At 42.4% G+C, this 27,724-nt stretch overlaps 1 protein-coding gene across 3 annotated transcripts in view; it reads right to left on the bottom strand.

Moving 5' to 3' along the window:
* Positions 1 to 27,724, bottom strand: part of LOC135512648 (3',5'-cyclic-AMP phosphodiesterase 4D-like) — a 185,056-nt gene that overhangs the window by 69,439 nt on the left and 87,893 nt on the right. The window contains exon 1 of one of the 3 annotated variants that reach the window (XM_064934886.1): positions 7,845 to 8,596. The exons of the other annotated variants lie outside the window; for them this stretch is intronic. Within the exon in view, the coding sequence (XP_064790958.1) occupies positions 7,845 to 7,930 (86 nt within the window). The 5' untranslated portion in view covers positions 7,931 to 8,596. Of the gene's footprint in view, positions 1 to 7,844; positions 8,597 to 27,724 lie in introns of those variants that run through there. 3 annotated transcript variants of the gene reach the window in all.

Here is a 27,724-nt window from a genome sequence, read left to right as displayed (position 1 = left end):
CTGCCACTGAAAAACATCGCCACAACATGATGCTACCACAACCATGCTTCACCGTAAGGATGGTGCCAGGTTTCCTCCAGATGTGACTCTTAGCATTAAGGAACTCTGGAGCTCTGTCAAAGTGACCAATGGGTCCTTGGTCACCTCCCTGACCAAGGACCTTCTCCCCTGATTGCTCAGTTTGGCCGGGTGGCCAGCTCTAGGAAGAGTCTTGGTGGTTCCAAACTTCTTCCATTTAAGAATGATGGAGGCCACTGTGTTCTTGGGGACCTTCAATGCTGCAGATTTATTTGGTACACTTCCCCAGATCTGTGCCTCGACACAATCCTGTCTCGGAGCTCTACGGACAATTCCTTCGACCTCATTGCTTGGATTTTGCTCTGACATGCAATGTCAACTGTGGGACCTTATATAAATCCGGGGTGTAGCTTTCCAAAACATGTCCAGTCAATTGAATTTACCACAGGTGGACTCCGATCATGTTGTAGAAACATCTTTAAGGATGATAAATGGAAACAGGATGCACCTGAGCTCAATTTCAAGTTTCATAGAAAGGGTATTCTTTCTGGGTTTTTTAAAAAAATAAAGTAGCAACATTTCTACAAACCTGTTTTTGCTTTGTCATTAGCAGGTATATGGTATTCTATTAGGATCCCCATTAGCTGTTGCAAAAGCAGCAGCTACTCTTCCTGGGGTCCACACAAAACATGAAACATCATACATAATACAGAACATCATTAGACAAGAACAGCTCAAGGACAGAACTACATACATTTTTAAAAAGGCACACAAAGCCTACATAACAATGCATACACTCAAACTATCTAGGTTAAATAGGGGGGGAGGGGGGGGCGTTGTGCCACGAGGTGTTGCTTTATCTGTTTTATGAAACAAGGTTTTCTGTTTATTTGAGCAATATGAGATGGAAGGATGTTCCATGCAATAAGGGCTCTATATATCACACTGTACGTTTTCTGGATTTGGGGACTATGAAAAGAGCCCTGGTGGCATGTCTGGTGGGAATAAGTGTGTGTGTCAGAGCTGTGTGTAAGTTGACTATGCAAACAATTTGGGATTTTCAACACATTAATGTTTCTTATAAAAAGAGGAAGGGATGCAGTCAGTCTCTCCTCAACTCTTAGCCAAGAGAGACTGCCATGTATAGTATCTGTTTCAGCCCTCTGATTACAATTAAGAGCAAAAGTGCCACTCTGTTCTGGGCCAGCTGCCGCTTAACTAGGTCTTTCCTTGCAGCACTGGACCACATGACTGGACAATAATCAAGATTAGACAAAACCAGAGCCTGCAGAAGGTAAAGTCAAGTAATTTAGTCTCCTCATCTTGTTCAACAACCACACCATTCATTACCAGATTCCTCTGAGGTCTAGCACTTAAGGAATTATATATACCAAACACAATGCTCTTAGTTTTAGAGATGTTCAGGACCAGTTTAATACTGTCCACCCATTCCAAAACAGACTTCAACTCTTTGTTAAGGGTTTCAGTGACTTCATTAGCTATGGTTGCTGATGCGTATAGGGTTGAATCATCAGCATACATGGACACACATGCTTTGTTGAATGCTAGTGGCAGGTCATTGGTAAACATAGAAAAGAGTAGAGTAGATATTGAAGGTTGAAAAGCCGTAGCACTTCAGATTTTTCAACAAGAGGTTATGGTCAATAATATCAAAGGCTGCACTGAAATCTAACAGTACAGCGCCCACAATCTTCTTATCATCAATTTCTTTCAACCAATCATCAGTCATTTGTGTCAGTGCAGTACACGCTGAAAGTTTGAATGCTGAAAGTCTGTTGTTAATTTGTTTACAGAGAAATAGTATTGTATTTGGTCAAACACATTTTTTTCAACAGTTTGTTAAGACCTGGCAGCAAGCTTATAGGTCGGCTGTTAGAACCATTAAAGGCCGCTTTACCACTCTTGGTTAGCGGAATTACATTGTCTTCCCTCCAGGCCTGAGGACAAAGACTTTCCTCTAGGTTCAGATTAAAAATATGACAGATAGGAGTGGCTATAGAGTCAGCCACCATCCTCATTAGCTTTCCATCTAAGTTGTCAATGCCAGGAGGTTTGTCATTATTGATAGTTAATAATAATTTTCCCCCCTGTACCACACTAACTTCACAAAATTCAAACTTGCTGTTACGGATCCCTCCGGAACTTTCATTACGCACACCTGTCCCCCATTCCGACTGACTGTATTTGTACAGTTGAAGTCAGAAGTTTATATACACTTAGGTTGGAGTCATTAAAACTCGTTTTTCAACTACTCCACAAATTTCTTGTTAACAAACTAGAGTTTTGGTAAGTCGGTTAGGACATCTACTTTGTGCATGACAAGTAATTTTTTCAACAATTGTTTACAGACAGAATTTTTCTCTTATAATTCACTGTATCACAATTCCAGTGGGTCAGAAGTTTACATACACTAAATTGACTGTACCTTTAAACAGCTTGGAAAATTCCACAAAATTATGTCATGGCTTTGGAAGCTTTTGATAGGCTAATTGACATAATTTTAGTCAATTGGAGGTATACATGTGGATCTATTTCAAGGCCTACCTTCCTACCGAATCTCTTCATACCAACGTGACAGAATAATCGACCATTGAGGGAGACAGTAGGAATGGCCCGTCCAAGGACGCTGTGACTGGTCCGTCCGGCGACACCGCAAATTCAGCAACTTCAACTGGCCTGTCCGATGACGACGTAACTTTGGCAGCTGCATCGGGTCCTGATCGATCCGCACTGCGTTCCTGTGATTGTCCTCGAGACCGGTGTCGTTGCGCTGCTAGTGCGTCGGGGGGAACTTTCATTACGCACACCTGTCCCCTATTCCCACTGATTGTATTTATCTGCCCTTTGGTTACCATTGGGTAGTTGATTATTGTTACTATGTCCATTGGTGCGTGTGAGTACCTGTGCTGTGTGTTTTGGGCTTTCGTGCCCTTGTGGATTGCGCAGATGATTACGGGTCTCGTCCTGTGTGTTATTTATTCAAGGTACTCCTCGCTCTTTTGTTTTGTGTTTCTTCCCCATGTTTTGTTTCATGTTTGTTTGGTCTTCATCCCTGTGCCTTTACACGGCACGCCGTAATTTGGGCTTAATAAAAAAAAACGATTATGCGTTCCTGCGCCTGTTTCCCAAATCTCTTCATACCAACGTGACACTTGCACTGCTTTTCTTTCATTTTTAGTTTTTTTTATGCATGAAATATAATTGCTCACTGTTTGTCGTGGGCATTTCGATGAAAGATGGATTTGAATTTGTCTTTCTGCCCATAATTTCATTAAGTACTCCAAAGTTTTTTTCCATCATTCTTTATATCATTGATCTTGGCTTCATAATAATGTTTCTTCTTTTTGTTGAGTTTAGTCACATCATTTCTCAATTTACAGTAAGTAAGCCAGTCAGTTGTACAGCCAGACTTATTAGCCACTCCGTTTGCCCCATCTCTTTCAACTATATAGTATTTCTATTCCTCATCTATCCGTGGAGCCTTAACAGTTCTAACAGTCAGGTGCATGTTTATCAATAATTGTAAGAAGCAATTTCATAAATTCATCAAGTGCAGCGTATGGATGCTACTCATTAATCACATTAGACCAGAAAATAGTCACAGCAAAATCTTTTGTATGATCTCTTATATACTATTTTAGGCCCAGCTGTTGGAACTTTACGTTGTAAAGAGTCTATAGTTACAGCGGTACCTGATTCGATGCCCGGCTGTCCCATCTTCAGTCAGCTGTTTGCTCCACACAATATTTTTTTAAATAAAAAAATGTATGGTTATTTTATTTTCATGACATAATCTTCGGTTACACAATTCTACAAACACTTATGCCCAGACTAGATGTCGACCGATTATGATTTTTCAACGCCAATACCGATTATTGGAGGACCAAAAAAGCCAATACAGATTAATCGTATGATTTTTTTATTTTATTTATTTGTAATAATGACAATTACAACAATACTGAATGAACACTTATTTTAACTTAATATAATACATCAATAAAATCAATTTAGCCTCAAGTAAATAATGAAACATGTTCAATTTGGTTTAAATAATGCAAAAACAAAGTGTTGGAGAAGAAAGTAAAAGTGCAATATGTGCTATGTAAAAAAGTTAATGTTTCAGTTCCTTGCTCAGAACATGAGAACATATGAAAGCTGGTGGTTCCTTTTAACATGAGTCTTCAATATTCCCAGGTAAGAAGTTTTAGGTTGTAGTTATTATAGAATTATAGGACTATTTCCCTCTATACCATTTGTATTTCATTAACCTTTGACTATTGGATGTTCTTATAGGCACTTTAGTATTGCCAGTGTAACAGTATAGCTTCTGTCCCTCTCCTCGCTCCTCCCTGTGCTCGAACCAGCAACACAACGACAACAGCCACCATCAAAGCAGCATTACCCATGCAGAGCAAGGGGAACAACTACTAGAAGGCTCAGAGCGAGTGATGTTTGAAACGCTATTAGCGCGTGCTAACTAGCTAGCCATTTCACTTCGGTTACACCAGCCTCATCTCGGGAGTTGATAGGCTTGAAGTCATAAACAGTGCAATGCTTGACGAACAATGAAGAGCTGCTGGCAAAACACACGTGCCGTTTGAATTAATGTTTACGCGCCTGTTTCTGCCTACCACCGCTCAGTCAGATATTTAGATACTTGTATGCTTGTATGTTCAGTCAGATTATATGCAACGCAGGACACGCTAGACAATATCTAGTAATATCATCAACCATGTGTAGTTAACTAGTGATTATGATTGATTGTTTTTTATAAGATAAGTTTAATGCTAGCTAGCAACTTACCTTGGCTTACTGCATTCACGTAACAGGCAGTCTCCTTGTGGAGTGCAATGAGAGAGAGGCAGGTCGTTATTGCGTTGACTAGTTTACTGTAAGGTTGCAAGATTGGATCCCCCGAGCAGACAAGGTGAAAATCTGTCGTTCTGTCGAGGCAGTTAACCCACCGTTCCTAGGCCATCATTGAAAATAAGAATGTATTCTTAACTGACTTGCCTAGTTAAATAAAGGTATAAAAAAATAAAAAAAATAGGCAAATCGGCGCCCCAAAAAACAATTTCCGATTGTTATGAAAACATGAAATCGGCCCTAATTAATCGGCCTTTCCGATTAATCAGTCGACCTCTAGCCCAGACATTTAAACATAAACGTGACATACACCATGCATTCACAGACACATCTGATATCCAGTCTACACAGCACAGCTCATACACACTGCGACACCCAACACTTTTCTGTGTATTAAAACATACACTGCGACACCACATACAACATAAGACAACACAAAAATAGTAATTTCTCAAACTGAACACATTACAACAAATTCTACAGTGTTGCTCCAGTTAACCACAAAAAAACAGGAAGTCACTTGGCGAAAGTGTGATTTTGTGTTTGAGAAATAGAAAATGTTTTGCTATTTTTCTTTCTACTTGCTTCCTCTTAACCCTTTACACTCGTGGGAATTGACCTATATGGATAGGTCTAAATTAAAAACATTCTTAGAGAAGAAATATGAAACCATGGTAGCAATTAGAAGGGAACAGTTTGGAGATTATGGGAAAGACTCAATCCACTGTTGATTTTATGTGCATTTAACATTCACTATATTTGTTAATAACAAACTCTAAAATTCTCTGGATACATTTAGAAACATGATAAAAAAATATCCCTGGAAAATGTGGGTTAGGTGCAACATAAGACAAAGAAATTACAGTTTGAGTGAGAGGACTAACTGGTGTCTCCAATTGCCCACACACCTCTCCAAAGTGTGCACAGTGCCTAAGTCATTTCAATGCACTTTCACGACTCAAAGAAGAGTGTTCAACTATAATTTTTTTGGGAGAGCTTTCCTACTGTAGCTGTGCCATTTGGGGAACTAGAGCAAGCACACTTGTAGTTGTTTTGTTTGGAACACAACCCTGCTTCCCCCATCACAAAATTACTGTTGTTGTTTACGCAATCCAAAAAGTCCCTTATAAATCACAATCTGGGTCAGGTGGGTATCATTTGAAAGCCTGTTATCAAATACAATATTACAGTGTTAGGATTTCACAATGCAATTCAGGGAAAGAGATCATTATTTTTGTACGCATATAAAGGAGTCATGAGTGCATTCAGGTGCGTGTCGTGGAAAATTAGAATAGACAATAGACAAACATTCAGAACAACTCAGGGTATGACGCCATGTAACCTTGTAGCTGAACATTGAACATAGTGATCATTAACGTTGACACTGTACATGACATAGAAAACTGCACATTTGGATTGCTTGTCGGACATCAAAGTGCTATTTATTATAATCCTCAACGTCTCATCTTTCAAAATATATATAGTCCTTGCAGAAGTATATAGTCCTCTTAAAGATGCACTATACAGAAATCACTCCATGTCCTGGGAAAAATTCTAAAAGTTGGCCTAATTTCAGTTTGTGACAAAACAAGCAAGTATAGTGTAGAGAATCACGGTACCATCTAAACCGCTGTGAAATATATTTTTGATAACTGTTACGGATACCAGTATCCTGTGTGTGTATCCTGTGTGTGTGTGCATCCTGTGTTCTTTTCTCTCCTTCTCCCCTCACAGGTGAAAATCATCACTCCCCAATCAGTCACCAATCCAATCATCAATCAGAAGACACACCTCCTCCTGTTTCCTACCCTATCACAGTTCCTCTCCCTTGGTTTAAAAACCCTGTCAGTTGTTTACTCTAGAGCTCAATCTCTCTGTAAATGCCATGTCTGTAGGTCTCTGTGTTTCACTCTCTCTTTGTGTTAACCTCTCTTTTGTTTGAGCACCTCCATAGCACATTGTCCTCACCTGTGAGTATTGTTTTTGGTTATGGTGTTTGCTTGCTGGTGGGAAAAGGGGAAACCAAGACAAGTCGCCCATGGGCATACACTACCCGTAGGTAGACTTTGTTAAATACACTAGTTAGAACTGGGCGGACCACCCACTGTGTTTTTGGTTAGTTAGTGAGCTGTTGTTAAAGTAGGCTAGTCTAGCTTAGGGATGTTTTTGAATACTTATTGTTTCCTTCCTTGGGTCCAGCTCAGCCCCTCTTCCTGCTTCCCCCCCCCAATTACCATGTGTTTTCAAATAAACCCTGAGTTTGACGGTAGATTTCAGTTGTCCTGGTTATTTTGTTCACACTTTTACTTTGTCACTATTATAATTTGTCTGAGTTATGTTACGGGTCTCATTACCATCCCCCTAGACTGTCGTGCCAAAGGGGATTCGTAACAACCAAAAATATAGTATTTTCAGCTAGTGTACTGTACAATCCCCAAAGTAAAAGACTCAAAAACCAAACACAAGAACGGGAAGCATAGAAATAGCGCACATAGAACTGGTCTACCACTACTTAGACTTGCTTTCAATGATAATGACACATCTACAACACACATTTCTTTGTGAATTTGGTCAGGCCACCCAAAAAGTTACATATTGCAGCTTTAATTTACAGTATTTCTCTCACTCAGACAACAAAACACTTGCAAAAGTTGCCCAATTAGCGGGAGGAATGGTAGCAACTTCTTGTCTTGCGCGGTGCTCAAGATCAGAACTGCTGTCAATCAAAACACATACAGCTCTGTGAAGGCAGAGCCAGAGCTCTGACGTCATGTTACTGTACAGCCACTGCGTTGTACATGAACCAGAAAAATACAACACTTGAAATACAGTCTGAAACCACAACTGCATGGTATGAGGTTGAACTGACTGTAAAAAACGGAATAAAACAGTCAAGATACTCACATACCCTCACACAAGATCCAGTTCTACATACATACCCTAAGCAGGAGTGTCTTCGACCGTGGCTGTTGGGGCCATGGCTGAACTGGCTCCCCTTCCTGGGGAATCGGTGATCTTTGTTCATTGTGGGTCAAGCTTTTGGCTGCTATAAGTCTATGACTTGCTGGGCTAACAAAGAAAGAGAGGCTACAAACCCACAACAACAGCTGGGAGACGAGCTGGAGCTCAGGTGGAGTTCATCCTCTCCGAAGGGTTCTCCAGCCGGGGCTGTACCCACCACATGCTGCTACCGCCTGGGGAGACTCAGGGAGCGGTGGGTGGGTAGGTGGGTGTCCCCCGATCACAGGTATGCTGGGGTAACTGTAGATCAGGAGAAGGGGAGAGGCTGAAAATGTAGGAGTCCCAAGTGCTGTAGGATACGCAGGTCTCAACAAGACCAGTGGTATTCAGTGCTCCAGATAGCTTTCTCGATTTGCTGTATTAGGATTCCGTCTCTTCTGTCGTCCAAAATTCAGAGAGACCGGTTCTTAAACACAAAGTTTCTCACAGTGTCTCTCTCAGACTCTCTGTCTGTCTCTATAGAAAGGGGAAATCCTGCGTGATACAGTAACCAATGTGAGGGAGAAGGGAATGAGGTTTGAGCGAGGAGGGCAGAGCGAGCGTTGACCTCTCTCCGCAGTGTGGGAGAGCTTGCGCTGTCCCCAGAGGTTCTGGCTGTGGGGGCTGCACCCAGGGCCCATCCAAGCCCCCACAACTGTTTAAAGATTTTTTAGGATATCTACAGTAAAAGTGAAACAGCCTGCAAATACAAGCCTTCAGTTAAGGAGGAACTTGATGAAATTGAGGAAGCGTTGGCATCTTCCGAGGAAAGGAGAACCGAAGACTTCAGATAAGTATGCCAGAAGCAAACGGTCAAGTTAAAAAGATAGAGTTATACCTACCATATTCCCAAGTGCATGGATAATTATTTTACACTGAATAAGAAAAAATAACAGTTTAAAGGTTTTCTGATGCATTCTGATTGAGTTGCCATAGATTAGCTTTGTACGTCTGGACTTGTCTGTGGGTTTCTTCTGCTACTGGGTCTCTCTGGTGCCTGGCAGCCCTAACCTAGCACAGGCCGACACGTGGGATCGACATGCCTCCCAATGTGGCACGCCCTTCGTTCCCCCTTAAGCTAAACAATGACATTGTGTATTGTTAGCTTCCACGAATAAGGGGTAGTGAGGGGGCACTCAGATGCAGTTTCTAGGGTCTAGCACAGCACACGCACAAACCTGCGCACAGAAACACACACAGAAACATGCACACAGGAAAAGTACACGCAGTCTGTGGTCAGTGATAAAAACAGAGATAAAAACATCACTGGATGGCAGTTAGCCCAGCAGTTAGCCCAGCAGTTAGCCCAGCAGTTAAAGCATTGGGACGGTAATCAAAAGGTGAATGGTTTCAAAATCACGAGCCGATTAGGTGAAAAAACTGATGCCGTGCCCTTGAGCAGCAAGGCATTTAACCCTTATTGCTACTGTAAGTTACTCTGGATAAGTGTGTCGGATACATTACAAAAATGTACATTAAAAAATGCTTTCAAGCCCTGCAGTTGAGAGACTCCAGGAAACTGCTACCCACAACACACACTATGCAATGTCACTCTTGCACAAAGTGAGTCCACCAATATAAGTACATAACACATTTGATGTACCTGTAGATGACACTGTAATTGAGACAACTTTTTTTTGCACTGTGCCACAGACATGCCAGGGCTGGAATAAAAGCCTGCACACCCAGTAGCTCTCCAGGTTTCATAGAACAGGCAATCTCAGGAAAACTCATAATCACACCACCTGCAGGTACTCATTAAAAGAGCACAGTAATAACCATCCACCCTGGATTGTACTATGCCCAACTCTGTCAGCTACAACACAACCTGCTCCCTCACCTCACCACTTCCCTAGACACCACACACACACACACCTAACAGTGTTAAATAAATGTGTTTGATCTGGAACTTCTATCTAACGACAGCCTCCTTTACCTATGTGCAGGTGATTGGGGGATAAGGAGTGAGATCTCACCTCTAATGAGCTGGGTCGTTAAAATGTTCAGCAGGGAATGTTTGGTTTCATTTGAATTGGCCTTCCCACACTACGTGTCCCTGCAAGAACATCTCTAGTCGATTGTGTCATTTGGGACGTTTTCTTTTTGGAAATAAGCTACAGTAATATCCAACTCTGCAGCAATGTTTACAGTATGTTGTGCATGTCCATGGTAAATAAACAGATATCCAAGTAACTATTATTTTATCTATCTGTTTATTTACCATGGAGCATGGTAAAAGTGAACGATGGTGCTCCAATCGAGCTCACTCGTATCAGCTGTATCTGGGCAGGACGAATACAATACAAAACAATACAACACAGACCAGTGTGACAGACAAATTCTAAAACAATAATTTGACACTCAAGTGACCCTTATCAGGAGTGGACAAATAGGGTGTCCTGGGATCAATCCCAATACCCCCCCCCCCTGAGCAAAGGGGGAAACCAGGGTGAGCAAATGAATTTACTGCAAATTGAATGTACAATTTTGTAAACTTGCCTTGCTGTTCAATAAAAAGTATTTCCAAGTCAATCACTTGTCATTGGTCTTTATTGTAGTAGCGTAAGGTTAGAGATTGAAGATATTTGCCAACGCAGGTAATGTAGCAGTGGCTAACTATTTTATTGTAATTGTATAGCTGAGGATAAAAATACCTGTATGCTATGAATGTGTAGCTATGTAGCCGATCTGTGCATGGACCCTAAACCGTTTGCTATAAATATTAGTTTAGAACCGCGGGTTTAATTGTTCTAGCTACAACGCTTCCACTGGTAATGACTGAGTGAAGGAAATGTGACAGTTACATTTCAAACTGTTACGGAATTAAAGTCCTGCTTCAATACTACTCCACATTGAAACATAGCCAAAGGCTGGGTACATTGCTGTTCTGATGTTCTCATTGGTTGCGCATATGGTGCTTATTTGTTGCATGAGGCATTTTTTGAATTTTGGATTCTCACCGACTGTCAAGTTTTTATTTTGGTGCTTGTTAGTTCTCAAAGATCTTTTTTAAACAATACACAGCGCCATTATCTTTTCTACATACTTTATATCTGGTTTGAGTCGTTTATGTTTACACTGAAAACGTTTTACCATCCCAAAAATGTATCCTCCCCCAGAGCTGCCCGTCGCTGCTAAATTAAACTAGGGGAAACATTGAAATATAAGGACTGTTGCCAGTACAGGGATTGAGAATAACACAAGGCTCCTGTGATGTGGTGATGTCCCATTCCCTAGGCCTAATTTAGCTCTCCCTACCACTAGTTGCTCTGTTTTTGAGTGCCTACCCCCACGAGAGACACTCGAAAACAAAAGGGGAGGGCTAAGCGGGGGGTATTGGGATTGAGCCCTGGAGTGTGTCAGAGTGTGTCCCCCCCTCTGCATGGCCCTGAGTCAGAACAGGGCAGAACAGACCCCTTAGGCCCTCAGGCCCCGGTCAGACAGCCTCATTAAAGCATGAAACACACCAAACACGCTATTCGATCTGTTAATCGGCTACAGCGGGGAAACAGTCAGAGGGGGAGAGAGAGGAGAAGAGGATGGGGAGGTCTGAAGGGTGGAGCTGCTGCCAAAGAGAACATGGGAGGCCAGATATTAAACCAGGAGACCAGATGGAACCATGGACGTGGCATGGGGCTAGACACAGACCTGGTTTCAAATACTATTTCGTACATCTATATATGTAAGAGCATGTGCCTGCCTCCCAAAAAGTGTGTGAATGTGTGTTCTGTCCTTTTGCTAGACCTGGCAGTGACATCGGTGCCTGTCACAGCAAGTGCAAGGTATGTGTAGCGTTTGGAAGCTGTGAGTGTGATAGCAAACAGAATGAATATGAGTAACATCTGTAAAACTGTTCACAGATAGCCAAATCTGGGTGCGACAATCAAGTAGAAAAGGTGTAGGCCTACAGAGTAAAAAAAGAGCCTCTTCTGCAGGAATTAAGAAGTCATCATTACACAGATTTAAGTCACATAAAATGGCATAGAAGAATACTGTTCTGTATGAAAAGTATGTTAGATACAAAGGATGCCATCATAACTGCAGCATTAATCAGCCCTATTATGTAAACACTGCATGCTCTGTCTGGTGAATGTCTGGCCGGTACAGGAAGAGAATCTAAAGAGCTCTGGACAAATGCAGCTTATCTGAAGCATTTTCTCTTGAAAGGCAATCGCTGAAAGCTCTCGGCTGCCAACACATACCTTATGACGGTTCCCCCTTGTGTTTATCTTCTGCAAGGCCTCACAGTACACACTCCATGCACTGCCAGAGGTATAATCTATTTTCTGTGACGTTAAAACGAGTTAATTGATACCAGCCGCTAGCTTTCTTGCGTGTATCATCATCTGCTTAATGCCAAGTTTCCCGACGCACAAATGTTGTAATTTTTCCTAACCTTGTGCCTTGAAGACCCGCACAAAAGGCTACTCTCTCTAATACACGAACTAGGGATTGTCAGCATTGTCAAAAGGGTTATACATTAAACCCTAAAACAATTCAAACTGCTATCCAAGTGTCCAAGGTAAACATTGTTTTGGAGGATGTTTTTGGAGAACACTGTTTTTACTTGGTTGGAACGAATAGGGTCCAAAGTAGATAAAGAGAAGAGCAAGTGAGGAAACTACATGATGATTCTCATCTGTGATGATTAATTAATCCTGGCCCATCTGTGAATCATAATGGGCAAAGACACATAGATCATTCCATTTTACATTGGCTGTTGCTTTTAACAATTTCATGCTAAAAAGCCAGGGGACCAGGGTTCCGCTCTGGAATCACGCTTTCCACTGTGCTCAGAGGACACTTTCGGTACAGCAGTTTAGCTGAAGTCGAGCCCAAAAGGTCCCAAAAAGTCAAATTTTAAAAATCCTAACAAGACACTTTCGTTATCACCTTTGTGCCGAAAATATCAATAGAATTTTTCAAGTAATTGTCTTGGGGAGACATCTTTTTTTCTTCATCACTCACAGCCGAATATGTTAACATTTATATCAATCCACTGTCTGTCATGTTTCTGGATGACGTGATGACGTCGTTGCTGCTCGCCCTGCTTCCAGTGTGCACTGAGTGCTGGTGCACTGCCGTTCTCGGATCTGTAAAGCAGATGCCAACCGCCATGAAACAGCGTATGCGAACGTGAGTAGATTATGTTGAAAACAACAGTCGGCCATCTCGGACGTTGTCTCAAGTTCATATATACACTGAACAAAAATATAAACGCAACATGTAAAGTGTTGGTCCCATGTTTCATGAGCTGAATTAAAAGATCCCAGAAATGTTCCATATGCACAAGAACATTATTGTATTTATTCTTTACATACCTGTTAGTGAGCATTTTATCCTTTATCCAGATGTGGCATATCAAGAAGCTGATTAAACAGCATTATCATTACACAGGTGCACCTTGTGCTGGGGACAATACAAGGTCACTCTAAAATATGCAGTTTTGTCACACAACAATAGCACAGATGTCTGAGGTTTTGAGGGAGGGTGCAATTGGCATGCTGACTGCGGGAATGTCAACCAGAGCTGTTGCCAGAGAATTTAATGTTAATTTCTCTACCATAAGCCGCCACCAACGTCGTTTTAGAGTATTTGACAGTACGTCCAACCGGCCTCACAACCGCAGACTACGTGTAACCACGCCAGCCCAGGACCTCCACATCCGGCTTCTTCACCTGCGGGATCATCATGGCTGTGTCCATGCCCAGTTGTGAACTCCATAGATTAGGGCCTAATTTATTTATTTCAATTGACTGATTTCCTTATATGAACTTATATGAATTGTAACTCCGCAAAATCTTTGAAATTGTTGCATTTACAGTGCATTCGGAAAGTATTCAGACCCCTTGACTTTTTCCAAATGTTGTTACGTTACAGCCTTATTCTAAAATAGATTTTTTTTTTATCCTCAGTAACCTAAACACAATACCCCATAACAACAAAGTGAACACAGATTTTTATTTTATTTTAGCAAATGTATTCAAAATAAAAAACAGAAATACTTTATTTACACAAGTATTCAGACACTTTGCTATGATACTCGAATTTGAGCTCAGGTGCATCCTGTTTCAATTGATCATTCTTGAGATGTTTCTACAACTTGATTGGAGTCCACCTGTGGTAAATTCAATTGTTTGGGCATGATTTGGAAAGGCACACAACAGTTGACAGTGCATGTCACAGCAAAAACCAAACCACGAGGTCAAAGGAATTTAGAGCTGAACTTAGAGCTCAGAGACAGGATTGTGTTGAGGCACAAATCAGGGAAAGAGTACCAAAGAATGTTGGTAGCATTTAAGGTCCCCAAGAACACAGTGGCCTCCATCATTCTTAAATGGAAGAAGTTTGGAACCATCAAGAATCTTCCTAGAGCTGGCTGCCCGGCCAAACTGAGCAATCGGGGGAGAAGGGCCTTGGTCAGGGAGGTGACCAAGAACTCGATGGTGACTCTGACAGAGCTCTAGAGTTCCTCTGTGGAGATGGGAGAACCTTCCAGAAGGACAACCACCTCTGCAGCACTCCACCAATCAGGTCTTTATTGTAGAGTGGCCAGACGGAAGCCACTCCTCAGTAAAAGGCACATGACAGCCTACTTGGAGTTTGCCAAAAGCACCTAAAGACTCTTGGACCATGAAAAACACGATTCTATGGTCTGATGAAAACAAGATTGAACACTTGACCTGAATGCCATATGTCACATCTGGAGGAAACCTGGCACCATCCCTTCGGTGAAGCATAGTGATAGCAGCATAATGCTGATGTTTTTCAGCGGCAAGGATCAGGAGACTTGTCAGGATTGTCAGAGGCAAAGATGACTGGAGCAAAGTACAGAGAGATCCTTGATGAAAACCTGCTCCAGAGCGCTCAGGACCTCAGACTGGGGCGAAGGTTCACCTTCCAACAGGACAACCACCCCAAGCACAAAGCCAATACAATGCAGGAGTGGCTTCAGAACAAGTCTCTGAATGTCCTTGAGTGGCCCAGTGAGAGCCCAAACTTGAACCCAATCGAACATCTCTAAAAAGACCGGAAAATAGCTGTGCAGCAACACTACCCATCCAACCTGACAGAGTTTGAAAGGTTCTGCAGAGAAGAATGTGAGAAACCTCCCAAATACAGATGTGAACGTTCTTGGGTGACTCTAAATTCTGAAATTCAACTGAAATCTATGATACATACTGCACAAACAAAGTATTTGCCAACAGTGATTGTGAAAACATACAGTAATTAAATGTCAAAAAAGTAGACAGTTCATGAGTCACTTTAAAGAAACTTAAGAACTAGAAGCAAATAAGAGTTTCTCAATCCATTTGTACAGGAAAAATAATCAGTTGAGGGGAATTGGTATAGCATGTTGTGTAAAGAGAGGATTTAGAGGGGTTGGCTCACTTCATTTGCTTCATCAAGTTTCCCCTGCAGGTTATGGCCCTGGACATCAAAAATTAATCTTTGACGCCACCAAAAGCCAGAAAAGACTGCTAATTGTTTTGGGAAATCTAGCTTTGGATCACTGTGGCCATCCATAGCTCTTGGAAATCTATGAAGTTCTTCCTGAGCTACTTTTATAGCTCTTGTAGAGTTAGCATGATTTGGCCAGTGACATTCCACCTGTGCTGACATCACAGAGAAATCACGGGTAGCATCAAAGTAGACCAATAATAGACACCGATTAAAAAAAAAAACTAATGTGAAGAGATGTATCTTCTTTTGTTTTGCCAGGATGGTAAGTAGATAAGACTTCGGGACATCAGACACATAGCACAGTGCTGACCTATGGTTGGCCTGCTGAACAGTACTGAACACCTGAGGCAGAAGACGAGAGGCTTGTCTGCCACACCGCGAACAAAAGGCTTCATTGAGATGCCGACACAAGAGACATTAACCCATGATTTTGACTCAGGAGTTACCTTCAGACTTGGCCAGGAGGCTGCGTTAGCGAGCAGACCCCATGACAACTACATGATGCGGAACAGCAAGCGCTAGCAGTGTGACGGCTCCAAAACAAAGCCATATTACATTACCTATTAGCTCCTCAATTGACTTCCTTGACATCGCTTAGGGGATTCAAAGGGTTAACTATCTGGCATCTTAATTTTATTTACATTATTTATTGAACCTTTATTTAGCTAGGCAAGTCAGTTAAGAACAAATTCTTATTTACAATGACAGCCTAGGAACAGTGGGTTAACTGTCTTGTTCAGGGGCAGAACGACAGATTTTTACCTTGTCAGCTCAGGGATTCTATCTAGCAACCTTTCGGTTACTGGCCCAATGCTCTAAACACTAAGCTACCTGCCACCCCAAAATGCCTTCAAGGGGTAATTATCAGGCATCATACAAAGAACTGCAGATAAACAAGAGGCTGCATGGTTTGCGCTGTGAACCATCTGAAAACACCATCCAACAGAACAAATCTTTCATGCAACAATCTTCACCCAGAATCAAACCACCATTTGGGAAAGACAGCTCTGACAAATTGACAACTGTTGTATCATAAAGCATTGCATTGTAAAGTTTCTCATTGCCACGTATCGTAATGTAAAAAGTATTGTATTGTTAACTGGGTGTGTGAGACAAGGTGAAGTGCCTAGGCAGGGTGATGCTGCGGTTTGAGCTTGCGGAAGAGGAGCGGAGAGTTGGAGGGTGAGTCCCTGAGGGACATCCTGGGGGAGCCGCAGGGTGAACCCCCAGCGGAGCGTGGCTTCAGTGTGATGAGCTGGGTCCAGACAGTGCTGCCAACACCGCTGGCGGAGAAGGGCCCTTCCAACAGCGACGTGCCAACCCAGAGTGCCTCATACTCCCATGGGGATACGGGTGATTCTTAATAAACCAGTTTTAAACATGTCTGGAGCAAATTGAGCTGTACAAGCATGATGCATCTGCAAAAATGACCTATCATTGATAACTAAGATGTCTAGTTTTTTGGCAAAGTGTCTTATTAAATACATGAAATCATATCAAACTTTATTTGTCACATGCTCAGAATACAACAGGTGTAGTAAACCTTACCGTGAAATGCTTACTTACAAGACCTTAACCAACAACACAGATCAAGAAAGAGATAAGAAAATATTTACCAAATAAACTAAAGTAATAAAAAGTAACACAAAATAACAATAACGAGGCTATATACAGGGGGTATTCAATGTGCAGGGTTACAGGTTAGTGGAGGTAATTTGTTAATGTCGGTAGGGGTAAAGTGACTATGTCTAGATAATAAACAGCGAGTAGCAGCCGTGTAAAAACAAATAGGGGGTGCAATGTAAATAGTCCAGGTGGCCATTTGATAAATTATTCAGCAGTCTTATGGCTTGGGGGTAGAAGCTGTTAAGGAGCCTTTTGGTCCTAGACTTGGCACTCCCGTACCACTTGCCGTGCAGTTGCAGAGAGAACAGTCTATGACTTGGGTGACTGGAGGCTTTGACCATTTTTGGGGCTTTCCTCTGACACCGCCTAGTATATAGGTCCTGGATGGCAGGAAGCTGTGGCGCAGCGGTCTAAGGCACTGCATCTCAGTGCTAAAGGAGTCACTACAGACCCTGGTTTGATTCCAGGCTGTATCACAACCGGCCGTGATTGGAAGTCCCATAGGTCGGTGCACAATTGGCAGCATCGTCTGGGTTAGGATTTGGCTGGGGTAGGCCATCATTGTTCATAACTGGCTTGCCTAGTTAAATAAAGGTAAAAGAAAAAAAGAAAAAATAATTCAAGCTTGACCCCAGTGACGTACTGGGTCATATGCACTATTCTCTGTAGCGCCTTATGGTCAAATGCCGAGCAGCTGCCAGGTGTTGTCGTGCCCTCTTCACAAATGCCTTGGTGTGTTTGGACCATGCTAGTTTGTTGGTTATGTGGACACCAAGGAACTTGAAACTCTCAAATGCTCGCCTGAATCTTGCACATTTCACCCCAAATTCTCATTATTGAAATGAGTCTCAGGTCATCTAACGTATTTGAATAAAACACAAAATATGATGCTGTAGTTAGTTCATAAATCATAAAAATTGCACACTAGTTGAAGTTTACGTTAAAGTATAATATTTATCACATACAAACAAAAATGTGTTTCATTACTGTAATACTTTTTCAAGTTCCTGTAAAAACTCCAATCAGTTTTTAAATAAAGTTTTATTCACCCATGATGAATCATCTAGAGTAGTAGAGGTTACAGTGCCTTGCGAGAGTATTCGGCCCCCTTGAACTTTGCGACCTTTTGCCACATTTCAGGCTTCAAACATAAAGATATAAAACTGTATTTTTTTGTGAAGAATCAACAACAAGTGGGACACAATCATGAAGTGGAACGACATTTATTGGATATTTAAAACTTTTTTAGCAAATCAAAAACTGAAAAATTGGGTGTGCAAAATTATTCAGCCCCCTTAAGTTAATACTTTGTAGCGCCACCTTTACAGCTGTAAGTCGCTTGGGGTATGTCTCTATCAGTTTTGCACATCGAGAGACTGAAATTTTTTCCCATTCCTCCTTGCAAAACAGCTCGAGCTCAGTGAGGTTGGATGGAGAGCATTTGTGAACAGCAGTTTTCAGTTCTTTCCACAGATTCTCGATTGGATTCAGGTCTGGACTTTGACTTGGCCATTCTAACACCTGGATATGTTTATTTTTGAACCATTCCATTGTAGATTTACATTTACATTACATTTAAGTCATTTAGCAGACGCTCTTATCCAGAGCGACTTACAAATTGGTGAATTCACCTTCTGACATCAGTGGAACAGCCACTTTACAATAGTGCATCTAAATCATTTAAGGGGGGGGTGAGAAGGATTGCTTTATCCTATCCTAGGTATTCCTTGAAGAGGTGGGGTTTCAGGTGTCTCCGGAAGGTGGTGATTGACTCCGCTGTCCTGGCGTCGTGAGGGAGTTTGTTCCACCATTGAGGGGGCCAGAGCAGCGAACAGTTTTGACTGGGCTGAGCGGGAACTGTACTTCCTCAGTGGTAGGGAGGCGAGCAGGCCAGAGGTGGATGAACGCAGTGCCCTTGTTTGGGTGTAGGGGCTGATCAGAGCCTTGAGGTACTGCGGTGCCGTTCCCCTCACAGCTCCGTAGGCAAGCACCATGGTCTTGTAGCGGATGCGAGCTTCAACTGGAAGCCAATGGAGAGAGCGGAGGAGCGGGGTGACGTGAGAGAACTTGGGAAGGTTGAACACCAGACGGGCTGCGGCGTTCTGGATGAGTTGTAGGGGTTTAGTGGCACAGGCAGGGAGCCCAGCCAACAGCGAGTTGCAGTAATCCAGACGGGAGATGACAAGTGCCTAGATTTTGCTTTATGTTTTGGATCATTGTCTTGTTGGAAGACAAATCTCCGTCCCAGTCTCAGGTCTTTTGCAGACTCCATCAGGTTTTCTTCCAGAATGGTCCTGTATTTGGCTCCATCCATCTTCCCATCAATTTTAACCATCTTCCCTGTCCCTGCTGAAGAAAAGCAGGCCCAAACCATGATGCTGCCACCACCATGTTTGACAGTGGGGATGGTGTGTTCAGCGTGATGAGCTGTGTTGCTTTTACGCCAAACATAACATTTTGCATTGTTGCCAAAAAGTTCAATTTTGGTTTCATCTGACCAGAGCACCTTCTTCCACATGTTTGGTGTGTCTCCCAGGTGGCTTGTGGCAAACTTTAAACAACACTTTTTATGGATATCTTTAAGAAATGGCTTTCTTCTTGCCACTCTTCCATAAAGGCCAGATTTGTGCAATATACGACTGATTGTTGTCCTATGGACAGAGTCTCCCACCTCAGCTGTAGATCTCTGCAGTTCATCCAGAGTGATCAAGGGCCTCTTGGCTGCATCTCTGATCAGTCTTCTCCTTGTATGAGCTGAAAGTTTAGAGGGACGGCCAGGTCTTGGTAGATTTGTAGTGGTCTGATACTCCTTCCATTTCAATATTATCGCTTGCACAGTGCTCCTTGGGATGTTTAAAGCTTGGGATTTTTTTTGTATCCAAATCCGGCTTTAAACTTCTTCACAACAGTATCTCAGACCTGCCTGGTGTGTTCCTTGTTCTTCATGATGCTCTCTGCACTTTTAACGGACCTCTGAGACTATCACAGTGCAGGTGCATTTATACGGAGACTTGATTACACACAGGTGGATTGTATTTATCATCATTAGTCATTTAGGTCAACATTGGATCATTTAGAGATCCTCACTGAACTTCTGGAGAGAGTTTGCTGCACTGAAAGTAAAGGGGCTGAATAATTTTGCACTCCCAATTTTTCAGTTTTTGATTTGTTAAAGTTTGAAATATCCAATAAATGTCGTTCCACTTCATGATCGTGTCCCACTTGTTGTTGATTCTTCACAAAAAAATACAGTTTTATATCTTTATGTTTGAAGCCTGAAATGTGGCAAAAGGTCGCAAAGTTCAAGGGGGCCGAATACTTTCGCAAGGCACTGTAAGTTAACGTGTTGCCTTATATGCCTTCAGAATGAGGTTCTTATTCTCAAACACCTCCTTTACCCAACTTTGCCTTCTCATTACCGGAATGGCTAAAAAGCTGAAATTGGGAAAATATCTGATCAAAAAACATAATAATAATTATGAAATAGTACATATCCTAATCACAGTGATCAAATAGGAAATTTCATGAAAAATCACACTTTTAAATAGTTCTTGAGAATGACGCACCGTCCCCTCCACTCCACTGCTGCTTATGGGGATGCTCCAACGTTCTGGCCTTGTAGCTGCCGCTTTCCACCCAGAAAAGTCAACCAGGATGCTCTCTCAAAGGGTTACTTTACGCAATGCTCTTCATAACCTTGCGTCACATAAGATGTCCACAGGCATCTCAAAAGAGTTGTCAAAGGTTTGAAACTTGAAAAACGTTAAATCTTCTGAGAATGTACCAATGAATCTTCACAAAATGTTGTACCTTCTTTTTGGGATTGAGAATCTCTCCCACCCCGTTCAGTATAGTGGTCTACTGGTCTTGCTAGATAGACACAGACACAAGTGCGGTGCGAGGCCTCCCCTGCGATATAGGCTCTGTTTACATGGCGCTGAGAACCTTTCCCTCCTCTTGCCTAAAAACGGACGGCTGGAGGGGGGGGGGGGGGGTACTTTAAAATGATTTCCTTTCTCAGTCAAATCGGCCTGTAAACATTAACCAGTCAGAGCCACATTTTCAGCAGGGCAAAGTTACATAAAAAATGAGAAGGGAAGATAAAGTTTGTAGAGGAGCACAAGCGATCATAAGCTTGTGTCTCAAATGGAGATTCTGCCTTCTCCCATGTGGTTGGTGGATGATGGAAAAAATACACCATCTTGTGTCCTCTTTTGACCCAGTGGGTGGCCAGTGACCCATTCCTCATCTACTCCACACAAGGCCCCTAGAAACCAGCTGCACAAGGGCTAGGCAATTTCCTCTGCAACACTATATACACCGAGAACACAAAAACATTAACACCACTTGCTCTTTCCATGACATAGACCAGTGGTTCCCAACCTTTTTTGCTTACTCTACCATCAACTGAATTTTGCTCTGCCCGGAGTAACCCTGAAATACCACCTCATGTGCATTTTACCATTAGGCCTATGGTCTCATCAGTCTTCTCGAGTACCCCTGTGGATAGGCCAAGCACCCGCAGAATGACCAAGTGAATCCAGGTGAAACCCCTTATTGATGTCACTTGTTAAATCCACTTAAACTCGTGTTGATGAAGGGCGGAGTTAAAGAAGGATTTTTAAGCTTTAAGACAATTGAGACATAGATTGTGTACGTGTGAGATTTGAGTGCCTTTGAACAGGGTATAGTTGTAGGTGCCAGGCGTAGGGCTGTTACGGTGACCATATTTCTGCCACACTGGATGTCACGAGTCATGATGGCAGTCAAATTCAACGTGACCGTTTAGTCACGGTAACTAGGCTTCTCCAAGTTCTGATGCTGCTGATGGTCATTAGTAGCCTACCAAATGTGCTAACTGCCTGGTACTCAACACTCTATTGTCTCTCTAATCACTCTGACATCAATGCAAATGTAATCGAAAATCTAATCAAACACTTAATGAGAGCCCATGAGCTCATGTTGCACAACATTTCTTTAGGCTATGCAATTGAGTGAGAACACAGAGTGATGGCCTCGATTAAAAAGAGAGGGATCCAATCAGCTTTCTATAGGCTAGGCCTACTATATTTATTTCTCAACTTTCCTAATATTAAGCACATTGCTTCTCTTTTACAACAGGATGGCATGACATTTAACCATGGGAATAGTGTCCTCCATTCACTGTTTTTTTCCCCTGCTCCTTTTTTGAGACAGGTGCATGATAATGGTCCATTTAAAATCAACACATTTCACACATATATTATTTAGTATATGTAAAAACAAGATTAAATCAGGAATAGTCTGATGGGTGACAATATTAGCCTATCACTTGTGAATGATATATTTGCTGCTGGGCATTAATTATCAAGTGCTTGTGAAATTGTGAATGGGGGACTGATGGAGTGGGCACAGCCTGGGGAAAAAACAAAGCAGAGCACATGCCTTTCATGCAACTTTTTTCAAATCATCATTAGAGTCGCATCATGCAGTCTTAGAATGTATTAAAAATCAAAACATATACTGTAGCCCAACGTTTGTATCACAACTAAAGTGGCCAAATAACTTCTTAAAATTAAGCACATTAATCTGCTTTAGAACGGGTGTAGAGCCTAACTGGCATACATATGCATCGCGTGCGTTTCATGTTTGGGGTTAGATAATTTTCACCATAAAAATTTACCTTTATAATAAAAGAATTACATGCATAATGGCATTTGTGGTCACTTTTGAGAATGGTGTTTTCCTGCTAATGGAACATTTGCGCTTATAGCCTACTGCCAATGGCTCGTTGATGCGCTTACAACGTGAAGAAATAGCCTAATAGTGTATCAACATTTTAAGCATAATGTTCTCATCTGTTGTGTCAGGATCATTGCTTAAATTTATGTTTGGAATATTTATCTCTCGCACAGAATAGGTCAACTGTTGTACTACTGGGAATAGAAGGCTAGTGCTTTTGCTGTTCGTTAGGCCTACTCATCTTGTTGGCTGGCAAAAAGTAAATGTGGATAGTTCTTCCAACATCTTCAATATGCACCTCAGAATTGGTTAAAGACGTTGAAAACTGAGATGCAGTGCCACTCGGGAGCCCACTCGGGAGTCTTCACTTGTAGTCTGTGAGAAAGACCTGATCAGGTGACGGAGAGCCATGTAAGTGAGAGGTGCTTCAGAGCATCCAACTGGGAGAAAGGAATTATAATTCTTATATTCAGCCCACTGGATGCAAAAGGCATGGATTTTTTTTAGGGGGCATTATGGCCACACAAAGCGGATGCCGGCGGGAAATTTGAGGTATTATCAAGTGCTTGTCAAATTGTGAATGAGAGACTGATGAAGTGTACAACCTGCGCAAAAATGCCTTAGAATGTATTAAAAATCAAAACACATTGCCCAATGTTTGTATCACAACTAAAGTTACATAAATAACTCTAAATTAAGCATATAATCAAATCAAATGTTATTAGTCACAATCGCAGAATACAACAGGCCTTACAGTGAAATGCTTACATATGAGCCCCTAACCAACAATGCAGTTTCAAAAAAATACGGATAAGAATAAGAGATAAAAGTAACAATTAATAAAAGAGCTGCAGTAAAATAACAACAGCGAGACTATATACAGAGGGGTACCAATACAGAGGCAATGTGCGGAGGAACCGGTTAGTTGAGGAAGTATGTACATGTAGGTAGAGTTATTAAAGTGACTATGCATAGATGACAACAGAGAGTAGCAGTGGTGTAAAGAGGTAGTAAGGGGAGGGGGCTCTGCAAATAGTCTGGATAGCCATTTGACTAGATGTTCAGGAATCTTAAGGCTTGGGGGGGTAAAAGCTGTTTAGAAGCCTCTTGAACCTAGACTTGGCGATCCGGTACCGCTTGTAGTGCGGTAGCAGAGAGAACAGTCTATAACTGGGGTCACTGGAGTCTTGACAATTTTAAGGCCTTCCTCTGACACAGCCTGGTATAGAGGTCCTGGATGCCAGGAAGCTTGGCCCCAGTGGTGTACTGGTGTACACACTACCCTCTGTAGTGCCTTGCGGTCGGAGGCCGAGCAGTTTCCATACCCAGGCAGTGATGCAAATCAGTCAAGATGCTCTCAATGGCACAGCTGTAGAACCGTTTGAGGATCTGAGGACCCATGCCAAATCTTTTCAGTCTCCTGAGGGGGAATAGGTTTTTTCGTGCCCTCTTCACAACTGTCTTGGTGTGCTTGGACCACGTTAGTTTGTTGGTGATGTGGACGGCAAGGAACTTGAAGCTCTCAACCTGCTCCACTGCAGCCCCGTCGATGAGAATGGGGGCGTGCTTGGTCCTCTTTTTTCTGTAGTCCACAATCATCTCCTTTGACTTGATCATGCTGAGAGAGAGGTTGTTCCTCCTTATAGGCTGTCTCGTCATTGTTGGTGATCCGGCCTACCACTGTTGTGTCATCGGCAAATTTAATGATGGTGCCGTGCAGTCATGAGTGAACAGGGGGAACAGGAGGGAACTGAGCACGCACCCCTGAAGGGCCCCTGTGTTGAGGATCAGCGTTGCAGATGTGTTTGTTACCTACCCTTATCACCTGGGGGCGGCCCGTCAGGAAGTCCAGGATCCAGTTGCAGAGGGAGGTGTTTAGCCCCTGGGTCCTTAGCTTATTGATGAACTTTGAGGGCACTATGGTGTTGAACGCTGAGCTGTTGTCAATGAATGCCAATCTCACATAGGTGTTCCTTTTGTCAGGTTGGGAAAGGGCAGTTTGGAGTGCAATAGAGATTGCATCATCTGTGTATCTGTTGGGGCAGTATGCAAATTAGAGTGGGTCTAGGATTTCTGGGATGATGGTGTTGATGTGAGCCATGACCAGCTTTTTAAAGCACTTCATGGCTACAGATGTGAGTGCTACGGGTCGGTAGTCATTTAGCCAGGTTACCTTAGTGTTCTTGGGCACAGGGATTAGAGACTCAGACAGGGAGAGGTTGAAAAGGTCAGGGAAGACACTTGCAAGTTGGTCAGCGCATACTCGGAGCACACGTCCTGGTAATCCGTCTGGCTCTGCGGCCTTGATAATGTTGACCTGTTTAAAGGTCTAACTCACATCGGCTGCAGAGAGTGTGATCACACAGTCTTCCGGAACAGCTAGTGCTCTCATGCATGTTTCAGTGTTATTTGCCTCGAAGCGAGCATAGAAGTAGTTTAGCTCGTCTGGTAGGCTAGTGTCACTGGGCAGCTCTCGACTGTGCTTCCCTTTGTAGTCTGTAATGGTTTGCAAGCCCTGCCACATACGACGAACGTCAGAGCCGGTGTAGTACGATCTTAGTCCTGTATTGACGCTTTGCCTGTATGATGGTTCGTTGGAGGGCATAGCGGGATTTCTTATAAGCTTCCGGGTTAGAGTCCAGCTCCTTGAAAGCAGCAGCTCTAGCCTTTAGCATAGTGCGGATGCTGCCTGTAATCTATGGCTTCTGGTTGGTGTATGTATGTATGGTCACTGTCGGGACGATGTCATCGATGCACTTATTGATGAAGCCAATAACTAATGTGGTGTGCTTCTCAATGCCATCGGAAGTATCCCGGGAACATATTCCAGTCTGTGGAAGCAAAACATTCCTGTAGCTTAGCATCTGCTTCATCTGACCTCTTTTTTATTGATCTCGTCACGGGTGCTTCCTGCTTGAATTTTTGCTTGGAAGCAGGAATCAGGAGGATAGAATTATGGTCAGATTTGCCAAATGGGGGCGAGGGAGTGCTTTGTATGCTTCTCTGTGTGATGGTTCTAACCCAGCGGTGGGAAAAATACCCTTGTCTGGCCTGCAAATTGGTTTTGACATGCAAATATGTGCGGCCCTGAAGCCAAAACATGTGCCCACCCGTTCTAACCAATATCTTGTAACTTAGGTAATATGGAGGGTAGATGAGGAACAATAAGACTTTTATACTACAAAGTAAAAATAACACATTCTGTGCTACCTAGAAAGAATAACATGCTTTTATAAAGAGGGTCAGGAAAAAACAGGCTATAATTGGCTGAATATACTAAGGGAAAAACTGAAATTCGAGTTTGTCCTGATGCTTACGGTACTGTATCTACAACTCATAAGTCAGCATCAGTCCTATCCAAATACGGCCCTTAGACTAAAATACTCCTGAAAGCTCAGTCTGAAAAGGAATGTAGAAGGCTGAATTGAATCATCTTTCTTTAGTCAAACAAATTGTGATCCTATTTTATGCAATTATTTAAATTAAAAAGTACACATTTCCAAAGTCTTTTTATACTATATTTGAAAAGTATCCTAAATCTGAATTACTGGAATTTGGGAGATTTAAGATTTAATAGTACAGTAAATAATTATTTGAGCCTCCCAACAATGTCCGTCTGTATTGCTAATGCTATGACAACATCTGGTAAAATCAAAAAACAACTCTCATTGTCATAAGCTCTCTCTATCACCTACTCTTACTGTATGTGGACAGGGTTGTAGTGAAGATATTGCAGTCATTTGCAACTCAATGCTCTTCTCTTCGTTGTCAATATCTATGAAACATGAAAGTGATGAGGTGGCCTTACTACAGTTTTGTGGTCCGTCTCAGGCCGGCCCCCTAGACAGGGCTGATCTAATGCACGCGGGTCAGGGGGTCAACGTACTGGAATGAGCTCACTTATCCACACACAGCTGCTGTGTGAACCTTTGCCAAATGCAACCAGCAGATGGTGCACTCTGAGTTTTCCCAGCCCTGCTACAGGGCCCCCACCCCTCCCCGCACACAGGGCCGTTACGGTCAACACATTCCGGCCCGGAACACTCACAAGGCAGGGTTGAGTGTTCTAGGATCACAACTAAACAAATACTGTGCGTCTGTGAGGAATTAAGGACAGACACCAGACCCACGCAACAGGCCAACTTTAGAACTGTTGAATATTGCAGATGTATGCGAGGGACAGAGCACCAAAAAGAGTATGTGGGACTTCCAATAGCCTGGTCCCAGATCTGTATGGATTTGAACTCCTCTGATGGTAGTCGGGTAAAGCCCATACAGATCTAGGACCAGGGTAACTTCAAATACTATATCACAATGGCATAACACCACCGTAATAGTTTTTTCCATTATTTCTTTAAAGGTGGTACTATGGACGAGGTAATCCATTAAATTGAGTACTGTGTTCATTCATATGTAAGCAAGAATCAATAATGCTAGCGGCCATCATGGTGTGTTGTGTATCCAATATGCATGAATAGAATGTAGCAAATGCAATTGGATGACCAAGTATTAACAGCTTAGAGGGATACTTCAGCATTTTGGCAATGAATTTGTCCCTTTACCTACTTCCCCAGAGTCAGATGAACTCATGGATACCAGTTTTATGTCTCTATTATTATTTATTTTTTATTGAACCTTTATTTAAGTCAGTTAAGAACAAATTAATATATATAATATATCCCATTTAGCAGACGCTTTTGTCCAAAGCGACTTACAAGTCGGCTGGGGCCACTACTTTTACATATGGGTGGCCCCAGCGGGAATCGAACCCACGACGCTTGGCGTTGCAAGCGCCATGCTCTACCGACTGAGCCACACAGGACCATTCTCATTTACAATGACGGCCTGACCAAAAGGCAAAAGGCCTTCTGTGGGGGCTAAAATAAAATAAAAATAATTAAAAAAGAATAATCTGCGTGCAGTTTGAAGGAAGTTGCTTACTAGCGTTAGCGCAATGACTAGAATATGGTTACTGCTAGTATTCTAGTAATTGTGCGAACACTAGTTA

This window comes from Oncorhynchus masou, chromosome 24 (assembly GCF_036934945.1).
Source record: "Oncorhynchus masou masou isolate Uvic2021 chromosome 24, UVic_Omas_1.1, whole genome shotgun sequence".
Lineage (NCBI taxonomy): Eukaryota > Metazoa > Chordata > Actinopteri > Salmoniformes > Salmonidae > Oncorhynchus > Oncorhynchus masou.
The sequence above is the reverse complement of the archived record's forward strand: the minus strand, read 5'-3'. Positions and strand labels throughout refer to the sequence as shown.